Consider the following 21246-nt stretch of genomic DNA (forward strand, 5'->3'; position numbering starts at 1 on the left):
CACCAACCCAATAGGGTTTGGTTTTATAATAAAAATAGCTGAAATGCTGTTGAAACTCCCACATTTTTTGAAGGTAACTTTACCAGCTAAATCTTGATATGAAGATTTGGTCTATGGCTGGGTCAAAATTGCTTTATGGTATGCAGGAAACGGACCTCGATGTTTTCGCTCTTTTTTAAAAAGAAAATGCTATAGTAGAGATGTCAAACTCGATTTCATTGAGGGCCGCATCAGGGTTGTGTTTGACCTTGGGGGGGGGGACCTTGGTGGGTGTGGCCAGCTTCACATCACTTGTATCGGGGGCACCTATGGTGGCCAATTAATAAGGCAGAACTTCCTTCAGACGCTCCCTCACTCTTACTAATCTTCCTTTCTTCCTACCTTTCCCCCCCCTTCTCCCTTCCCCTTCCTTGCTCTTCCCATCTTTCCTTTCTCCTTTCTATCCCTTCTTGCATGTTCAAATTCAAAGGGGAAACATTTCTCCTTGTTTTGTTTCTTTTGCTAGCCCTCTTGTCAGAGAAAACAGGGCCCGTGGGAGAGGGGCTCAGGGCCCTCCCAGCTCATTTTTGCTGGGAAAGGCCTTGTGGGCTGGTCCTTTTGCAGCCCAGTGGGCCAGATGTAAGCATCATGGGCCTTGCGTTTGACACCTCTGCCCTATAGCCTCGAAACATATATACTCCACTGGTTTGGAATGACTTAAAATACGTATTTCCTGAAATATTTTTTCCTAACTAACCATGATTACAATGGGATTTAGGAAGAATTACAAGTTTCTTGGATTCATTGTATCACATGTGATGTGAATGGAGAATCAAAAGCTGAACCAACTTTTTCTTGATTTAGAAATTTAGAAAATCCTTCGAAAACTATTGACTTTATCATTTATGGTACTCAGAGCTTAAGTAGTTTCAACCTTTATAATGAATTAAAACAATCATTTTAATTGTCATCCTAATAACCTAAGCCCAAAGAAGTCACATTTTTGCACAAATTCGATTCCACATAAAGAAAAACAATGGAAGACCAGATACGCTGATAAGAATTTTTTTATGTTATTCCAATAAAAAATACATTCATACAGAAATATAACAATCTTGCAAAAAACAATTTCAAATAAAATCTTGTAAAACAAATTTTTTTACAAAAATCTTACAAAGAGATTCTTTAGATAATAGGGTGCTTCCAAAAAAACCAAGAAAAAAAACAAACAAACATAAAAAGAAATTTTACGAATAGAAATATTTTTTTTCTGAAATTTCAAGCATTTTTTTTTCTTTCAGCTTGATTGAGGCTCAGTTATCACCTGAACAAAATGTACTCATTTAACTACAAAACTGATTTCTAACTACTGCAAGAGATTTTATTTTTTTTAAATAGCAAATGATTATGGCTAAGCAGAAATCATTGCAATCTTACCCTCTCAAGTACAATGCTGGAGCAGAAAAACTTGTAGAATGTCTTGATCAACGGGTGAGTATTTTTAATTCATACATGCAGATAGGAATTTTCCGATCTACGGTATTGTTTTGTCTATGAAATGGCATCTCTCAAGAATGCGGTAAAAAGTGCCCTGCATGTATGAAGCGCCACACTTCTCTTAGACTTCCGTAATCCGTAGATAATAAAATGTTTTCTTGGGGTAATTTAAAAAAGAACTTAAAAAGTGCATTTTTGAGCATATAAAAATTCAAAACACAATGCAGATAAATGTAGGCCTATATATATATATATCTCAGCCTCGGATAAAATGGATTTGGACATGGTTAGGGGACTATTAATATTCACCATCATCTTCAGGAGGGGGGGGGGAAGCTTCCCCGAATAGCAAGAAACAAGCTAGTACTTGTGGAAAGCAGCTTGAAAAACACACTGGGCTTAATGTTTGGAGAACAACTATTTCTAACATCTCATAAAACTGCCTTGCGAATTCAGCTAAAAGGTAGAATACCCGTAGGAATAATTTCACCATCAAGGAGCACATTTCTACATCTTCTCAATAAGCTTAGAGGACAGAAACGGAGAGTTTGAGAGTCGTTGTCTTAGCGGAAAGTGTCCATTTTTAAGTAGCCCTCAATGGATTGCTCCCGTTATCGATGCAGAAATGGCTAAGCAGGCATCCTTAGCCCTTGGTGTTCCAATTAAATGCCCTTTTGGGAGGGGGAGATGAAGAACCACTGACCACCATCAACTAGCATGAACTAGCAAGAGAAGAAGCAGAGGGCAGCAAAAACCAAAGCCTACAGACGAAGGGCCAAAGAAGGATTATTGGATGAACATAGGAGAAAGGAGCTAACCTTCTTAGAGCTTTTAAAAGGACCTTTTCTTCTTCTTTGAAAGCAGCCAAGTGTCCTGCATTTAAGAAATAATAAGTGGAAGAAAACCAACAGAAACCATTTAAGTCCCGTTTCTGCAAAGGGACTCCAGTGCACTTCGTTTGAACACCAAGAAATTTTTGAGTGTGCAAAAGTGCCTATCGATAGGGAAGTTAACTGCCTTCTCTTGTTAAAAACTGTGCACACCGATCGAAGCTCCTCCTCCTTTTCAGGTCTCTGCTAAAAGAAGTTTACAAACAGTAATAATAATAATAGTAATATTAATAATAATAAGCTAACTTTTGTTTGCTTCTTCTCCACGAAATGCAGGAAAAGAGGAAGACTCCTCATAGGCTATGACACTTTACAGCAAAGAACTCAATACAATCCTTAAAAATAATATATTATCTATATACTTTATAGATGTAGACACCCACACACCCACACACGCACACGCACACACAAATATACATGCACGCACACTCACAGCTACAGATACTATAGACACAAATATATATATACATACGTTATAGATATCCTGCCCACTTGATAATAATTATTTTTTTTTTGCTTTTTTAATTTTTTTTTGTTTACTTTCCATTTTAATTAAGGGGAAGCTACATATACAAGTGTGGACATTGTGCCTTTTAAGAAATCTTTGTTGTTGTTGTTGTTACTCCTGCGGTTTTAAAAATGCATGAGCAAAATACAGCATCCTGAATACAGGATCTTTTTTGGTGGAGGGAGGAATGGATGGATTTCTTTTCATTAATTTCTTGACTAGGAAGAGGGAAGGTTGTGGGACAGGGGCAGGTTGTGCAAGACCAACCTTGTGAAAAGATGGACTCAGGGATGCATTCTTTGTTGGATTATGCCATGAATTTTTTTCAGTACAGATGTTTATATGGGGGATCACCCAGAATACCAGCTATTGGTCTTCCCACCTCTTCATAATGTACATTTGATACAGTACAAGTGTCAGGTGAAAAGAGAGCCTTAATAAAGCATATATCATTCATACCCCTGTATAAGACCTCCCAAAAGAGAAGTTCAATTTGCATAAGGCACCATTATTAAGGTCAACAGTGCATTAACAGGTAGAAAACCAGAAATTAGACCTCAAGGCATAAATAAAAGATAAGAAGGTAGGTGTTGAGGCAATGGGGAAAACAGCTGCACGAGTTCCTTTTTTGTTTTTTTAATATCCATCTCTAACCTACAGTGGTTTTATCCACCCAATAGGACAAAGCAAAAAGTAATTCAAGGAAGGGGGGGGGAACACTATTTGGGTTTGGTATGTTATGTAACATTAAACCAATTGCAGTGTAGCAGCTTTGAACCGGAGTTGAGAAAGAGAGAGAGAGAAAGAGAGAGAGAGAGAGAGAGAGAGAGGGAGGGAGAGGGAGAAAGAGAAATGGCAGTCCTGATTACAGAATGGGAAAGCATCTAGTTCTCCAGAACCATGCAATAACCTTTGTATTATAATGAAAAAAGTTATAGGTTGTGTTATATTGTAAATACACAGCTTATACAATGGATTACAAATGAGCTCTGTAGCAAGTCAGACAAGCTACGGGAGACATTGCACATTTAATAGCTGCACCAGACACCAAAATCTCCTTTCACACAGGATAGGGACCCATGCCGATATTCTCTATTCTGATTTTTCTTCCTTCCTTCCTTCCCTCCCTTCCATCTCCCCCTTCAGAAAACAAAAAAAAAGGGAAAAAAAGGTGCAGACACCATTTCCCCCTCCCCCCATCAAAAGGATGTGCATCCTTCCATCTTACATAACACTCTTCACATGCGCCACCCACCCACCCCAAATTAAAAATAAAATTAAAAAAAATAATAATCCCACGTTCAGACAGCTTTTTCTCTCTTACGGTTAGAAAACAACAAGGAACAAATGTTTTTTTTTTTCTTTAAAAAAATGTGCCTCAGCATCCAGTCATCCAGTAGATCCTCCATAACACACAAGTTGTCCATTCATTAACACTCCCAGTTCGCTCACGGCAGAAGGCGTCGGAAGCCATTCGGAAAGGTTTGGTCCCCTGGGCTGGAGACCTGCACCATATATGGTCACTGCAGCCATTTCTTACATGACTTATCTAGCCCTCTAAAAACCTTCCATGGAAGAGAGGACCTGGAGGCCACTGAGTTAGGGTGCAAAATGGCATGCTTTGGCTGGAATATGCATCCTTTCATCCAAGGCCATCTTGACCTCGATGCCTCTTAGCCCACAGGATTCAAGCTTCCAATCATTCAGAGATGCCTCTTCATGTGAAGAGCCAGATGGTCAGACCTGGAGAAGCACCTGTCCAACAACAAAGAGAAGACACTTAAGCTCAGGTTTCAACGGGGTATCAAGAAATATGCTGGTTTTAGGATATCTAAAAGTACTTTTCTCCCCAAGGGGCAATTGGACTTTCTTCATTTTTCCTTGAAGACCTTCCATGTCTCATCCAAGAAGCTCTGACTCTCAGAACTGAAAAAGCTTCTTAGATGAGACATGAAATGTCTTGGTAGAGTACCATGACCTCCATAGACATTTAGATTTAAGATAGATTACTGCGTAGCAAGATACTGCTTGCACAGCAGTGGAAGGATCACTGTTCGGAAGACAAGATACTGCATTGTAGCTAAAGGTTTTGCAAGGGAGCTGACACTTCAGCACAGTGATTGTGATCTTGTCAATCACCAGCCAAATAAACATCCACCTTTATTACTAGAAGAAGTGGAGATCAGCATGTTAACGCCACAACAACTTGTGGTAAAAGGAATGCAGCGAAGGTCATCCCTGTAGCCTTGTAGGTGATCAGCGACTTTAATTAATTCAAATTCAGCACCTTACTCACTACTCCGTAACCTTTCTGACTCTCTATCTCCATATCTTACCAGAGGTGATACCAGAAATAATTCAGTCCAATTTGGAGGACTACAGGTTCACTACATCTCTGCTTATGGCACTGTGTAAAAAGACAACCAGTGGCAAAAATTGGAAGTTTTATTCTTTTTAAGTGCTCCATGTCATTGGGTCCATCTAACTGAACTGATGGCAACATTCATAATGTGACTTAACGATCCGAGGATAATTTAATCTCTCCTCTAAAAATCCCACAGACGCTTCCTATCGATTTGTCCTACTGCTTTCTTGATCAGTTAGGAAGTTGCTCTTCCATTAATCCAGAAACTATCCAGAAGTTATTTCAAATACAAATGTTCCAACTGCATTGCGAAGATGGAACTCTTCCAGGAAAGTTGGAACAGCATTGGAATGTTTCTTGTAAGGTTAAAACAGGACAATTCGACTTTGGAGTGTTTGTCTATCAAACGTTTCGCATATTTCTTTCAATATGCAAGCGGGGCTATTATAGCAATAGAGAGAGATTCCCAAAAAAGATGCCTTTTTTTTTTTGCTGAATATAAAAGAGGCTCTTTTTATATTTAAGAAAAAAACTATACTATTGCAATCCACAGAGCTTCAGGAAATGTGCTGCTTTCTATGCAAGGGGTGAACAAAATAATATAGAACAAAATTCCATCCACATACCTGTCACAGTGATTACACTTAAAAGGTTTTGCACCCGTGTGCTTTCTGAAATGTCTGGTTAGCTCATCACTCCTTGCAAAGCGCCACTCACATCCTTCCCATGAGCATCTGTAAGGCTTTTCTCCTGGAAAACAGAAACAAACAAACAAAAAAAATCCCATTTATACTGACCATTATTCAGTTACAGAGAGTACATATAATATTCTTCTTCCAAAGAGGAATGTTGACTCACTGGGCATTCTTTTCTAAGAAAAGTACAGGAAACAAAGTTGCTCATTCAATGGTTCACTTGGTACTTCCAAGAATGCAGATGGAATTTTTTATTTTTTTTTGGGGGGGGGGGGTTGGCTGACAGTTTTGCTCCAACAGCAGAGCATCCCATCCTGACAAAAAGATTCCAGTAATCTAAACTTTCTGGAATCCCCCGATTCTGAAAATGATTTTTTTTTAAAAAAAAAGGGGGGGGGGATGAAAACTCACCCTGTATCTTGGTTCAAGTAAGAATTGGGGGTTTTTTTAGTTTTTTTTTTTTTTTAGATTATCAGGTTTTACAAACCCTTTATAAAAATGCCTCTTCGTTTCTTTGAGCGCTAATGATAAGGAAATAGAAATATACAGCCATATCGTGAGAGTCCGCTGGACTGAGATGGCTAATAAATCTAAAAAATAAATAAATGCATTTTGCTTACTTTCTTATTAGGACAACGGTTTTGGTTTCAGCCACTTCCATCTTTATTCAGAACACTTCCTTACCACTGAATTTAAAATAAGCGGCCTGTAAACTCTACAAGTTGTTTCCTTCATAGTTTTATTTCTCTCTGTGTGTAATCTATCTAGTAAGCTCTGCAGAAGCTTTACATGGGCCAAATGGTAGATGAAGAAAAACAAGGAATAAAATCAGTAGCACACTGAGTTTAACATTAGCACTGAAGTGACAACGGGCCAGAATTTCCCCCCCCTCAACTACATTTTAGTTACAGGTTCTGGGTAACTGTAGGTTCCTCCTTTCCTGATAACTATCACACGTATTTACTTTCAATTTTATAGCACAATGGCTATAGAACACAACAATCATCTCCTCCCCACCTTTCCTCTATTTACCCAAGGGTTAATTGGTGAAGTAGAATAGTTCTCCCTTTAAGATGTGAAAACAGCATTTATGAGAAGGATGAACCCTTTTAGCTGGTCTTAAAATGTGAGTACATTTTGCTGTGTACATTTATAAGTGATTTGGTGCATCTAATCACGAAGTCATTAAAAGCAGGGGAATATTTACTATCAAAAGCAATCATGGCAGCTTCTTAACACTATAAAAAATTTATACAAGCTCTGATTCCACTCCACATCTTTTCAGGCATGCTCTAGGGATGTATTTTGACATTTGAGTTTCACCAGGATAAAACTCGGTAGGTTTATCATGAATGGAAATGCACCACAATCATATGGTCATAAATCAATTGTAATATTTCAAGGAGTAAATGATGCACTTTGTAAATGATGCATGCAGAAAGTTAATCTGCAGCACAAATGCCATAAGTGAACCAGAATTAAGCAAGCACTTAATTAGGGTTTACTGACTAAACCAGAATTGTTTCAGTTCACATAATATGAAAGTTTAAGATGATCTGGAATCCAACCCATTTTAAGATGTTTTAGATTCTTTTTTACCAAGAAATTCTGGGTCTTCTGTTTTATTGTCTAACTTTAAATTTATCTAAAGATTATTTTTTTTTCCCTCTGAGAAAAGATGAAGTAATTGCTCACCTTCTCAGGCATGGAGTAATTTAACCAATAGAAACCAGCCTTGCACAAACAAATAAATGAGCCACCTTGTTTAGACACAAATTTGCAACTGCCTTATGGAAAAAGAATGAGGAAGTGAGGACTTGCATTCTGGGAAACTTTAGCTGGTATTGCATTATCTAATGGCCCTGAGTTCTTGCTCCAGAAATTGTGTAATATTATGACACTGTGAAGCATCGAGGTCTTCTTTAGCATTATCTGCTAGAAGCAGTTTGGAAAAGTAGCCAAATCCAAATGGCCATCTGAAGATTAGTGTTTTTGGGAAACTCTGATCCTAAGATCCTTCTTTGTGACATTTTGATGGGTGCTGACCATGAAAAGGGGATAAGAAAGAGAATGGTTACACCATAAAGTGAACCAGCAAACAGCTGCAGTAGGCTGTGGAAAGTCCAAGTGGATGGAAACAACCACTAGCAAACCACATTTTGGAGGTGCAAGACACCAAAAAATATATTAAGAGGAAATAGACTACAAAGGAAATAGGAACTGGGAACAAATGAAGTTCTCTTCTTACACTCGTCTCCTGCTTTTCTCCACAACGGATGTTGCAACATTTCTATGGAGGCGTTATACAGGGAATACATGCAGCTGCACCATGCATTCAGTTCCTGGTCTAGGCCTTTCCTAGAGTCATGAAACCATGAATTATGGAAATCATACATGATGCAACTGGACACCATGTTATTTATGAGAGATTATTCTAAGGTCAACAGACACAGTGCAGAAGGCAAGACGAGTTCATAAGTCCTAGAGGCCACATGAATACTCACCTGTATGGGTACGCTGATGTGCTTTCAGATGTGAACTTTTGGTATAAACCTTCCGGCACCCATTGAAGTGACAGCGATGAACCCGCCTCCTCCCATCAGGAGAGGCATCACCACTGACCAGGGTACCTTTCTCCACAGTCTTTCCACCAGTACCAGTACGGATTTTGCCAGGTGAATGCAATTCACTGGGGGCACAATTCCATGGTTGGGAAGATGGCTCCTTGCCCAGCTCAGGGGAAGAAGGAGGAGTAGAAGTGACAGATGAATTCAAGTTTCCAGCACTGGCCAAGTTTAAGACATCATTTATGATATCCGAGGTAAATTTTGTTGTAGGAGAAAGTTCCTCGGAACTATCTGAAGATTCACTACTGATATCAGAATTCAAACTGTTAGTCTCTAAAGTCTGATTATTAAGGTTGTCCTCCTTTGGAGCACTTGCTGTCTTTAGTTCAGATTCCTCCTTTTTCTCCCGTGCCAAAATAATTTTGGTCCACAAATCTTCCTGACTGTCAAATTTTATCTCAGAGGCGGACACGTAGCAGGGCTCACTCTGAAGGTATCGCTCCAGCTCTAAGCAGGTCTACAGAATTAAAAATACATAAAGAGATATTTTAAAAATCATCCATGTCTAAGAACATTCTAAAAAAATCATTCTGAAAAATTTAGCAGGAAGCCATGCACACTCAAAAAGGGGAGGGTGTACTTCTGGTTGCTAGTGTGGTTTAAAGTTAAAGGCCATTCATTCAAGTTTCAAGTGATAAATGTTCCAAGAAAACAGTGTAATTCTCATGAACTTGTCAAGAATGCAGAGTCAAAAATAGTAACCAAGCTACATTCTTTAGGCATTTCCCTTATGAGTTAAGGAAGCAGGCATCCCATAGAAAGATTTCAGTGGGATTCGCTTTAAAGTCAACGCTACCTTCTCCAAATTTTATTTAGGTTATTTTATTAAGTAACATTGACTTGAATAAAAAAAAAAAAAAACCTCAACTGAACTTCCATCAAGTGGGCAAAAATTATGGTTCGCACTCTAAATTTAAGTATGTGTTGTGTCTGATTTTTACATCTTGTAAGCTAAGACATTTCCTGCGCATGACAACTCAGCCTAAAGGAGACACTTAAAGAATGTCCAAGTATGCAGGCATGAGTCAGTTGTAAAGTGAGGTATTTTTTGCAGAGACAGTAGGAATATCATCAGCAAAATCCCCAGATTTCTAACAGGGCAGTGAATGAAAGAGACGAAGGGGGAAAAAAAACATGAAAAAGTCCAACTTTTAAGGTCCAAATGCTGATTCCAACAACGAAGGAGAACTTTATCTGCTGGCCAAGAATGGCTTGGTTATGAGTCATTCCCTTATTTCTTTTACTCAATGCCAAAAGAGACTTCCTTTTAAAATTTATGACTCTCTGCCAAGAATGCTCATGGTTCAAATCTACATGCAACAGGACAGTTTTTTTTCCCTTTTTTAAACAAAATCCTCACTAAAAAACACCAACAGGACTCTGAACAGCATAGTGAAAGGCTGGCCATGCTAATTGTATTGTATTAATAATCAGATTCTAGGCAAAATGGTCAGACTAGCATGAGTTGTGTGATTTTCAGAAAGAGCCCTTTCTCCGAAATTGTGTGAGTGAAATAAAATGCTGCACTCAAACACACACACACACACAAACACACACATCATTTCAGCATCAATTTAAATTGGTCAGCGTACCCTGACTTCCTTCTCCTGACAATTAAACATGCCTATCTGGACAGAAGCTGCATTAAACTGAGAAACTTCCTTTTAATAGAAAGGTGAATGGATTGTATTTTGCTAACGTCCCTGCTTATTACCAGGAAGGGGTCACAGGGGAAAAGAGAAAGCAAAATATTCTCTCTCTGGCCAATCTTTTTAGGTCCCTCTGTAAACATTGTAGCAAACCTTCGGATATCTTGCAAAGGTACTGACCACAGAACAAAATGTATGGAAAGAATAGGTTTGACATTCAGGAATAGATTTAAAATTCGCCTAGTGGGCAAACTAATTTTGAGAATCAGCTGGCAGGAAGAGGAGGGGGGGGGCTAAGATGATTCTGAAGGCTATAAAGAGCTAAATAGCAAAATCACCTCCAGAAAACCATGTTAGACCTATTATTGGGGGGAGGCAGGGGGAGGAAGAGAGCGTGTGTCGTAGAACGCTAGTCCCCCCTGAAAAGATTGGTAGAGCTCTGTATTTCAAGCATCAAAATCAGGGTTTCGAGCCTTACAAATGGAAAACCCAGATGAATTAAATTGTCTGTGTGTGAGAGAGAGAGAGAGAGAAAGAAAGAGGGAGAGAGAGGAAAGGAGAGAGAGAGAAATCATTATAGTAATGGAGACAAGTAAACATGTCTTCTCAGTCCCACATTCGAGGGAAAATCCCAAGCAAGGCAAAAAATATATATTTGCCAGTGTTAGGAATCCAATGACATAAACTAAAAAATAATAATAACTTGTCCATTAAAGGCAACATGCCACAGTTTTTCCTCTATTAGGACTCATAAGGTGAAAAAAAAAAGGGGGGGGGAGAATCATTGTCATATGACTGACAACTCGTTCTGCGGGGAGGGGGGGCTGTTTTAAAAAAAGCCGTACATGATCCTGCCATAAAAATAGTACAGTACTGAAAGAGGGTCACCCCCACCCCCCATTCTTGCGAGAATATATTTGGGGGGGGAGGGAAGGGGAAGCACAGAGAGCAACTATTTCTAAACACAGAACTGTTTGGATGACAAGTTCTCCTTATAGCAATTGGCTTCGCTTCAAAAAAAAAGAGGGGGGTTTGGAAATATAGAGGGGGGGAAGTTTTTTTTAAAATTATTATTATTTTTTTGCCAAGACTCGGAACAGGCAAATGAGAAAGGCAGAAACTTGGCAACCCGATTGGATCCCATGGTACGATTTTATTTAGAGCAGCCTGCTTTTCATTCTAAGGGGTTTTTTGAAGTCTGTATCGGTGAGAGCCGGGCACAGCGCGAGCAAACAAGCTTTCAAACACAAACACACACACACACTGCTCACAAGTTCTGACAGCCACGTCCACCGAGAAAGGGGGGGAGAGAGAAACGAGAACTAGCATGCATTGTTTAATATATATATTTTATATATATAAAAAGGGAAATCATTAAATAACACATGCCTTTCGCTTGCTAAGTGCCCAGATTAAAATAAACAGAATTTAGATCATTTAATTTAGGTCCCTGAAACATTCTTGATCCGGGCAAATTTTTTTAAAAAATATTTTTTTAAAAAAAAGCAGCTCTGAAGCTTAATGCATGCCTGTGGTCCCCAGCGTTAAAAAGACAACAAAAAATTATCCCCGACAGGGTTGCAAACATTATAGCCCATCCTCCTTTACCTGTTGCCAGTATTCCTCCAGAGATGGCAAGGCGGAGAAGTAACCAGTGTCGTGAACAATCTGGAGTTCCTGAAAGATGCTACACATTGGAAGTACATCCATGCCTCTGGTGGGGGGGAAGGGGGGACGGGTAGGGAAGAAAAGTTGCAACCAGGAGCCCCTCGGCAAAGACTAGCGTCCGATCGCTGGGGTCTTTTTCTCCGCAGGTCGGAAGAGCGGAGCAGCGCGAAGGAGGTTCTCGGGCTCCGGCTCTCAGCTGAAGTCGCCACAGCAGGTGATGGTGACAGAAATACGACCAGCTATTTACAAAAAGTCTCACTTCCTCCTCCTTCTCCTCCTCCTCCAAAGACCACCGAAATCAAAGCAAAAAAAAAAATATCACAAAAAAGGGGGAGGGAAAATATCACCCAGCAGAAAGTACCTTAAAGGGGTGGGAAAAAAATCAGCAATTTACGGCTAAGTATATATATATTAAATTCCTGTTCAGAATTTCAGACGAAGTTTTTTTTAAATATATGTATATATTTATATATATGTGCATATATATATATAAACGTATATATATTTTAAATAATATATATATATATTAAAAAAAGCAAAGTTTCATGCAAAGTTTAATTGCACAGCAATAGATCAAAGGTTTTTTTTGTTTTTTGGGGGGCCCCTTCTTCTTCTTCTTTTTGCTGGTTTGGCTTTTGTTGTTTTCGCTATTTCTGTAGCTTTTTGCAGTCTCCTCGATGCTTGCTGTTGAGATTGCCTTCCCACTCCTGGGGCTCGCTCGCTCGCTCGCTCGCTCGCGCTCCAGAAGATAGTTGCTGAGAAGCCTACTCAATATTTGCAAACACCGAGGTGACTGCAAATGTAACCCGCTGCAAAAGTTCCCTTTCAAAAGCTCTCCTTGGCTCGCCACCTCCCCCTCCTCCTATTCCCTCCTCCTTTTGCCCCCCTCCCTCCTGCTGAAAGCCACCCTCGCTCCTCCCCTTTACTCCTCTCCCTCTGCCCCCCGCCCTCCGCCACCTCGTGATCCCATTACGCCGGCTCTGAATGCTGCCCAATCTATAACAACAAACTCGTTACACCGCGTTCCAATGATGTCAGACTAGCCCAATGGCCGCGCGCGGCGCATCTCGGCTCCTCCTGGCGTGACCGAACTTCTCCGTGACGCCTCACCCCATTGGTCCGATTCGAAATTCGACCCGTCCTGATTGGCCCTGGGAGCGAGAGGCTATTTTTAGAAGGGTATATAAGGCTGGAAACCCGTTTTAGAGAAGCGACTCAGAGTGAGAGCGTTTGCTTGTTGTTTGTCGTTGCTGGGGGTTTGGGGGGAGGGGGGGAAGGAGTCGCTTGTAGTACCGAAAGTGAAATGGGGAGGCGCTGCTAAGCCGCGCACGGAGCGCTTTGGAGGGTAGCTGAAGATGTTAAGCAATTCGCCTAAATTGCAATAAACAAGCGTGGGTAACACATGATTTCCAAAGCAGGCTATGAGGTCTGCAAAATTCCGGACGGTTACTAGATCACAGCGGGAAGAACATGCGGGGAATGTCCTTTTCCTGCCATCTAGCGGCCGTCCGGATTTTGGAAACGATTTAGGAAAAAAATATATCCTGAGCACGTTTTCCGCAGCTGATCTGACGTGCAATCCTGCAACCGAACCCCCGAAATTAGATAGGAAAGGAATTCTTTTCGTGCACACGTGCACGCGCCTTCTTTTTCCAAATATTTCCGCGCCCCCGATTTTAATCGCTGCTCACTCGATCCTGTCTTTCACCCCTGCCTTATGCGCCTCTTGCACGGTTTCTCTCAGGTTGCAGCAAAAAACAAAAACAAAAAAAACAATAATAATCCCCCCCCTCCCAAAAAAAATACTTCAACTTGTGTTTCACTCAGTAGCTTAACTGGAATCTAGGGATCCATTTCCCCCTCTCGGTGACCATGTACACTAAGTGACTGAAGGCAGTTTCTACCGCTTCGTTTAATGTGCCCGTGCCAAGTGTTATCTTTTAATCCTTGTCGTCAATAGCCATTCTTCTTTTTTTCCGCGGAGGTGTGTATTATTTACTTGGAGTTTTCTCTTTCTGGAGCTCCATAGAACATTGTGGTACAATAACAGAAGAAGAAATGCTTAGGAAATACTTCCTCTTTCACACACACACCTCCCCATTATGTTAACCATCTACTGGCTGGCAGACTGCTTCTGCTAAAAGAAGCTTGCATGAGAGTTTAGGAGAACCTGAACGAGGATGATCTATATATATATATATATAACACAATTAATCAAAATGCCTTTGTATTAAGAGAGTGATCTCAGAGTCTAAATATCTTTTAAACAGTTCAGTGTAGTCAGAAATGTGACAACCTCAAGCCCATTTTGTCACATCTGGACATGCTAATTGTGAACAAGCCTATATATATATATACATACATACATACATACATACATACATACATACGTGTGTGTGTGTGTGTGTGTGTGTATATATATATATATATATATATATATATATATATATATATATATATATATATATATATATATATATATATATATATATATATATATATATATATATATATATATATATGAATTGTATATGTGTGTGTGTGTGTGTGTGTGTGTGTGTGTGTGTGTGTATCTGAATTGGAAGGGACCTTATAGGTCATCTAGTCCAACCCCCTGCCCAAGCAGGAGACCCTACACCATTTTTGGCAGTCCAGTCTCTTCTTGGAAGCTCCCAGTGATGAAGCTCCAACAACTTCTGAAGGCAACTTCTGTTCCATTAGTTGATTGCTCTTACTGTCAGAAGATTTCTCCTTATTTCCAGGTTGAATATCTCCTTGATCAGTTTCCATCCATTATTATTTATCTGGCCTTCAGGTGCTTTGAAAAATAGCTTGACCCACTCTTCTCTCTGGCAGACCCTCAGATATTTCAAAAATTGTCTCTTTTAAGCCAGTCCTGGCTCCTGCTGATAACATGAATAGAATACTTTATTGTCGTTGTACGTATATACACAGTATACTCATACAACAAAATTCACATAACACCCAGAGACCAGGCCCAACACACATGACAATCTCCAAACAGTCCCCCCACCAAAAATTCCCTGCCCCTAAACCACCCAAGCATCCATACAACGGACCAAGTAATGCTGTCCATCAGCTCACTGACGGTGTTTCTGTCATCATTGCAGATAAATACTGGACTTAATCACCCAATGGATCACCAAATCAGATTATTCATTATTCAAGATCAGGCAAAGTTGGCTAACTGCTGAGATGACAACATGAGCTTTGGTGTAACCCTCCTGCTTTTTATAAATTCTGGCCAATAGCTTAAAAATAACTCTTAACCAACATGGTCTCATATAGTCATGAATCTAAAAATTGTTGCTTTGCATACATATAGTCCTTGATTTACATCCATTTGTTTAATGGCTGTTCAAAGTTGTAACTGCACTGAAAAAAAAATAACTTATGGGCGTTTTCACACTTAAAACCATTGCAGCATTCCACTGGTCACATGATCAAAATTTGGATATCTGGCAACAGGCATATATGTATGAATGTTGCAGTATCTTGGGGTTACATGATCACTTTTTGCGACCTTCTGACAAGCAAAGCCTGATTCATTTAACAGCCGTGTTACTCACTTAACAACTGTAGTGATTCATTTAACAAACCATGGCAAGAAAGGCCTTAAAATGAGACAAATCTCACTTAACAACTGTAGTGCTTAGCAACATCAATTTTGGGCTCTCTTGTGATCATAAGTGAAGGACCACTTGTATAGGAATTGCGATTTTATATATAGAAATTGTTGGGGCACCACATTTTGCTAATTATTAAGCCATGGAGTAAAAACCACAGAGACCAAGTCCAGTTTTATTGCAAGTTGTTAAATATGGTTTCTGGAATCTCACCAGTTAAATAGATATTTAACTGGTGAGATTCCTGAAACCATATTTAACAACTTGTGGTTTAGCGGTATCAATGAATTTAGCTAAATTCAGATATGGGTAGATCTTGACTTATTGCTCACTGCTCAGTGGTCTTTCAAAGTTACAACAGACTTCCCGAATAGATACTTACAAACAAATTCTGAAGTTCCAACAGCCCCTCCCTATGATCACATGTCCACATTTTAGGCATTTGCTAACCGGTCCATTTGTAATGCCCTGCAGTCATGTGAGCCAAATCGACGATATTTTTTTGTCAAAACCAGCACTTAAACTTCCAGTTCTCAGCCAAAAAAAAAAAAACCTCGTAGCAAACAAAGGATTTACTTAACTGCCACAGATTCACTTAATGCCTGTGGTGATTCACTTAATGACTGGTGCAAAGCTGGGTCGGTCACATGACCTGCTTTACAACCATTGTGACTTACTGTCTAATGGGCAGGCTCCATTATGATTGTAAGTTGAGAACGTACAACTATAATGTATTATGCAGGATTTGATAGCCAAAAGGAAATGAAGAACTTGCAATCAATTTTCTAAGGGCACATCACCTTTTGTGAGTCCATATCCTTTGTTGCTGGTGGCAACTGCATCTTGGGAGGGGGAGGGGCCTAATAAAAATCAAAGGGAGGTTGTGACCGTGACCCGTCAAAAGCGCGGACGGCAAAAGCGCGATCGACAAAATCGCGCCTTTGACGTCATCACAGCGCGACGAAAAAGATCGAAAAATTCAAATAAAAATTAATAAAAATTAAATTAAAGCAAGCCGATTCACATAAAGGTAAGGGTTAGGGTTAGGGTTAGGGTTAGGGTTAGGTTAAGGGTTAGGGTTAGCTTTAGAGCGTTAGCGTTAGCGTTAGGGTTAGGATAAGGGTTAGCGTTACGTTTTTCGTTACTTTAACGGTTAGGTTTAGGGTTAGGTTTAGGGTTAGGTTAAGAGTTAGGGTTAGGGTTAGGTTTAGGGTTAGGTTTGGGGGGGTTAGGGGAAGGTTTTAGCTTTATTTTTACATTTTTTCGATCTTTTTCGTCGCGCTGTGATGACGTCACAGCGCGCTTTTGTCGAGCGCGATTTTGTCCTACGCGCTTTTGTGGTGGAACCGGTTGTGACATTGGAAGAAACCTCAAATATCTTTCTAGCGTTTGCAACAAGCACTGTCTTGCGATGTGTCTTATGGTGGTGAAAGTCTCTGCCCCATCATCTTTGTGGTCTCCCAGAGCAAGTGGTTGGTATTCTCTGTGCGCATATGGTTATGGAGAAGCTTCTCTCCGTGTTACTGTTTGCTGCAAAGCAATTGGTATCATAGGGATTATTATTACTTTCATGTCCTGTAGAGCTTGATCATGTCAGCCCTCACAACAGAGAGTTATCATCAATTGTGTGACAACATGATTTATCACTAGTGTCCAAAAAGAACAGAAGCAGGGGAAGAAGGAATGGCTGTACATGGAAGAGCAAAGAATCGGAAAGGCGAGGATGAAAATTTGGAAACCAAAGCTGTACCAGATCCTTAAAATCTGGGGTAAGATTGGTAACTTAGGCTGAGAGACAATTGTTTTTATGCAACATTTGGTCAGTATGGACTAAACTGTTTTCTCCAGAAATAACCAAGTTTTCTGCACTTGTGCACCAGCCTGGGCCATCAACGAAGCATCAGATCCTGAGCGCTCCGCAGCATCACTATGAGCAAAACCAGATGGCTGAGTTAAAGTGCTATTTTCTTTTCTTGAGGCAGTGGAAAAAATATGCTGGGATAAACTGTCCTCATCACTGATCTCTGTTCTGCTTCATTGTCACGGCTGTGACTTGCACTGCTCTTAATATGGGACAAGCTAAGGAAAGGAACTGGTGGGTTTCCCTGGATTTGTTTCCCTACCAAAAATTGCAGGAAAACAGTCACTAGTTACTCTGTGTAAAAACCTCTCCAGTCTGGAAAAAGTATAAAGTCGGATGGGAAAGTGATAGACAGGCATCGGTGGGGGGATCTATGCAAAAACTGAATATTACCGAATAGCGGGGTCTTGTGTACCTTTAAATGAGAGCTAAAATCATGTCTAAACCGGTGCTTGGATCTATTTGAAAGCAGAGTATTACGGTATACATGGATCTCGTGGCTAAGATGCTGAGCTTGTCGATCAGAAAGGTCAGCAGTTAAGTGGTTGGAATCCCTAGTGCCGCATAACGGAGTGAGCTCCCGTTACTTGTTCCAGCTTCTGCCAACCTAGCAATTTAAAGCATGCAAAAATGCAAGTAGAATAATAGGAACCACCTTTGGTGGGAAGGTAACAGTGTTCCGTTCGCCTGCCAGCCACATGACCATGGAGACATCTTCAGACAGTGCTGGCTCTTTGGCTTAGAAATGGAAATGAGCACCGCTCCCTAGAGTCGGGAACAACTAGCACATATGTGCGAGGGGAACCTTTATCTTTTTAGTGTACATCTGAATGAGAACAAAAACCACATCCCAAATCTAGATGGCAAGTTATAGGGATGCCATAGAGTGAAGTGAGAGAAAACAACTTGGTGAATGAGCACTTTGCTTGACTACTTCTGCAATAGAGTAACACTTGGAGCTTCGCTGCATCCAGAAGTAGGCAATAGATGTTCATGGAGAACATTCAGTTGTGATTGGCCTACGTATAATAACAGCAACCATTACCCTGGCACCTAGCGATCCCGAAGTTGAAATGGAATAGGCATAATGGTACTGCCCCCCACAATATTAAAAAAAACAGCAACAGGTAAAATAGGGACATACAAAATCCATTGCCAACAATGGATTGTTGACTTGTAAAGCAGATCCTGCACTTGTAGGAAAAACATGATGATGATGATGATGATGATGATGATGATGATGATGATGATGATGATGATGATGATGATGATGATGATGATGGAGGAACAGGAGGAGGAGGAACAGAATGAGGAAGAGGAGGAGGAAGAGAAGAAAAGGAAGAGAAAGAAGAGGAGGAATAATTCATTTCCAACAGAATTGAAAGTAGCACTAGTGAGAAAGCCAGCATAGACCTGGCTTTCCAGCCGAAACTACCTGGTATACAGCAGAGAGGAACAACAATGTTCTCTGAAAAGAGTGCTATGTCAATGTCTACCAAATAGATCCAGCAATCTTTCAAAAGCGGGTTAGACCCATCCTTCTAAGGAAACTGTGTAAGATCTGATAGGTATTTTAGAAAACTGCCTACCAGGCATTAAGCCCTGCAAATGTATCACTGAAAGCTACTTCTGGAGGTGAGACAAAAGACAACTTCATGAGGACATAGCAGGAAAAATCAATCTCTGGACACCTTTGTGACACTGTTAAATGAGGGGGAGGAAGAACCTTTAAGCTACAACAGAGTGGATCAGCTTAGGGTTTAGTGTGAGAATTACCGTATTTTTCGGAGTATAAGACGCACCTTTTTCACCCCAAAAGGGTGAAAATCTGAGTGCATCTTATACACTGAATATAGTATTTTTGCCCCCCAACCTCCCATACCTTCACAAAAATGGACATGCAGAGATTTGGAAAGCCTGCAAAGTACTCCTGGGGGCTGGGGAGGGCAAAAACGAGCAAAAAACGGGCAGTTTTTTGCTGCCCCCCCCCAGGCCCCAGGAGCATTTTACAAGCATCCTAAAGGCTATGCATGCCCCCTTTTTGGCAAAAAAACCAGGCCATTTTTTGCTTGTTTTTGCCCCCCCCCCCCCCGAACCCTCAGGAGCACTTTGCAGGTCTCTCAAACTCTCCGCACGTCCTGTTTTTCACAAAAGTGCAAAAAATAAATAAATTTGCCACTTCAAAATATTGGGGCGTCTTATACTCCAAAAATATGGTAGTATAGTCAAAGTGTGATAGACTCTTAGTGCCTCCTACCACCACCCAATTTCAGCTGAACTTGATACCCCATATCCCTGCATAAGTTAATATCCTTTACAAGAAACCATTTCCAGACCATTGTAGTCAATGAGAATTGTATTCTATCGTTTTGGAATATAGCTTTGGGATATAGGTAGCCCTCAACTTACAACAGTTCATTTAGTGTCAGTTCAAACTAAAAAAAGTAGCCTGCAAATTCCCATGGTCACGTGATCAAAATTCAGACAACTGAGTCATATTTATGATGCTTGCAGTGGTCATGGCACAGGTGGGTTGCTCACGGTTCGGCCTGGATCGGGCGAACCAGCAGTGGCGGTGGCGGGAGGCTCCACCCACCTGCCTGGATGCTTCTGCGCATAAACCAGTAGTAAAAAAAAAAAAAAATAGAAATCCATCTATTGTGAATGTCTGACAAGCAAAATCCTTGGGGAAGCCAGATTCATTTAACAACTGTGTTGCTAAATGAACAACTGTAGCTATTCACTTAGCAACTATGGCAAGAAAGGTCATAAACTGGGGCAAAACTCACTTAACAACTGTATTACTTAGCATAAGAAATTTTAGGATCAGCTGTGGTCAAAAGTTGAGAACAACCTGTACATTAACTTTCATCTTCCTGACTTTAAAAACTGAAAGATTTGTGTTCAAGGGTATGTTTAGGGCAGAACGTATATTTAAACAACCTGATCTTATCTATTAGTACTGTTACACTTTCATTTTTGCATTCATAATTTGGTTTTCTTCCAGAGGTGCCAGTTGTAAGATAAACAAACCATAAGGGAAAACATTAAATCACCCCTCTATATTTCTTTTTCTTTCTTTTTTCTGTATCCAAGGGACATTCCAGAATAATTTTGCCATGTGATTGCATTGTTAGCTCTGGAAGTTGGATTGTTTCTTTGTTTATCAAAGAGATTTAGGTGCTGCCCATCTGAACTCACAGAATGGCTTTGGCAGTAGATGGAAATTAATTCCTGGCATTGTTAAACTGTAGAATTCCCTGAAATAAAAACATTGTGCACATGCAGATAGAGAAAAATGTATCAGTACAAGTGAGTTTGCTAATGGTACAGAAAGACCTATTGCACATCTTATAAAAACATTTTCACTTCAACGTCTTGTTGGTACTGGCTTGTTCAAAGTATTCAGGACTGCTGTGTCAATTCTTCCTTCCTTCTGGATGGTGGAATATTCTTTCATTTTCTGCATTTCTCTTAAGATCCAAAAGCTTCAGAAATTACACAATTGTTGAGGTTCTCTTATCTTTTCATTTCACTTTTATGGCCTCAGAACCTAAGCAAGAATAGATCTGGTTAATATTCAGATGGGAGAACAACACGATTTCAGTTCTGAAAGTTAGACTGGAACTTAAAAATAAATACTGTAAAAAAGCGATGGAAAGCATCAATTCTATATTTTGAAGGTGGGGGAGAATTATGGATGTATCCATAAAGTTGAAAGGATTTGAGCTTGAGACAGAACACGTTTTTCCTTTCCTTTCTTTTCTTTTTTTCTTTTCTTTTCCTTTCCTTGTTAGCTGTATTGATAGTTTAATTTCTTAACTTTCATTTTGCTTTATCACTCTTCTGAATCTGTTTAA

General features: G+C 40.1%; 1 protein-coding gene across 1 annotated transcript; it reads right to left on the bottom strand.

Annotated features, from left to right (window-relative positions):
- Nucleotides 1-1028: 1028 nt before the first annotated feature.
- Nucleotides 1029-12689, bottom strand: KLF6 (KLF transcription factor 6). The gene is made up of 4 exons (XM_087712526.1): nucleotides 11819-12689; nucleotides 8439-9018; nucleotides 5866-5989; nucleotides 1029-4629 (listed from the first exon to the last, which is right to left on the bottom strand). Exons 1-4 carry the CDS (start codon nucleotides 11918-11920, stop codon nucleotides 4578-4580), a joined length of 858 nt encoding a protein of 285 aa, XP_087568652.1. The 5' UTR covers nucleotides 11921-12689; the 3' UTR covers nucleotides 1029-4577.
- Nucleotides 12690-21246: the final 8557 nt, after the last annotated feature.

This window comes from Thamnophis sirtalis, unplaced genomic scaffold (assembly GCF_051295495.1).
Source record: "Thamnophis sirtalis isolate CommonGarterSnake01/CBP01778 unplaced genomic scaffold, rThaSir2_p1.2 scaffold_4, whole genome shotgun sequence".
NCBI lineage: Eukaryota > Metazoa > Chordata > Lepidosauria > Squamata > Natricidae > Thamnophis > Thamnophis sirtalis.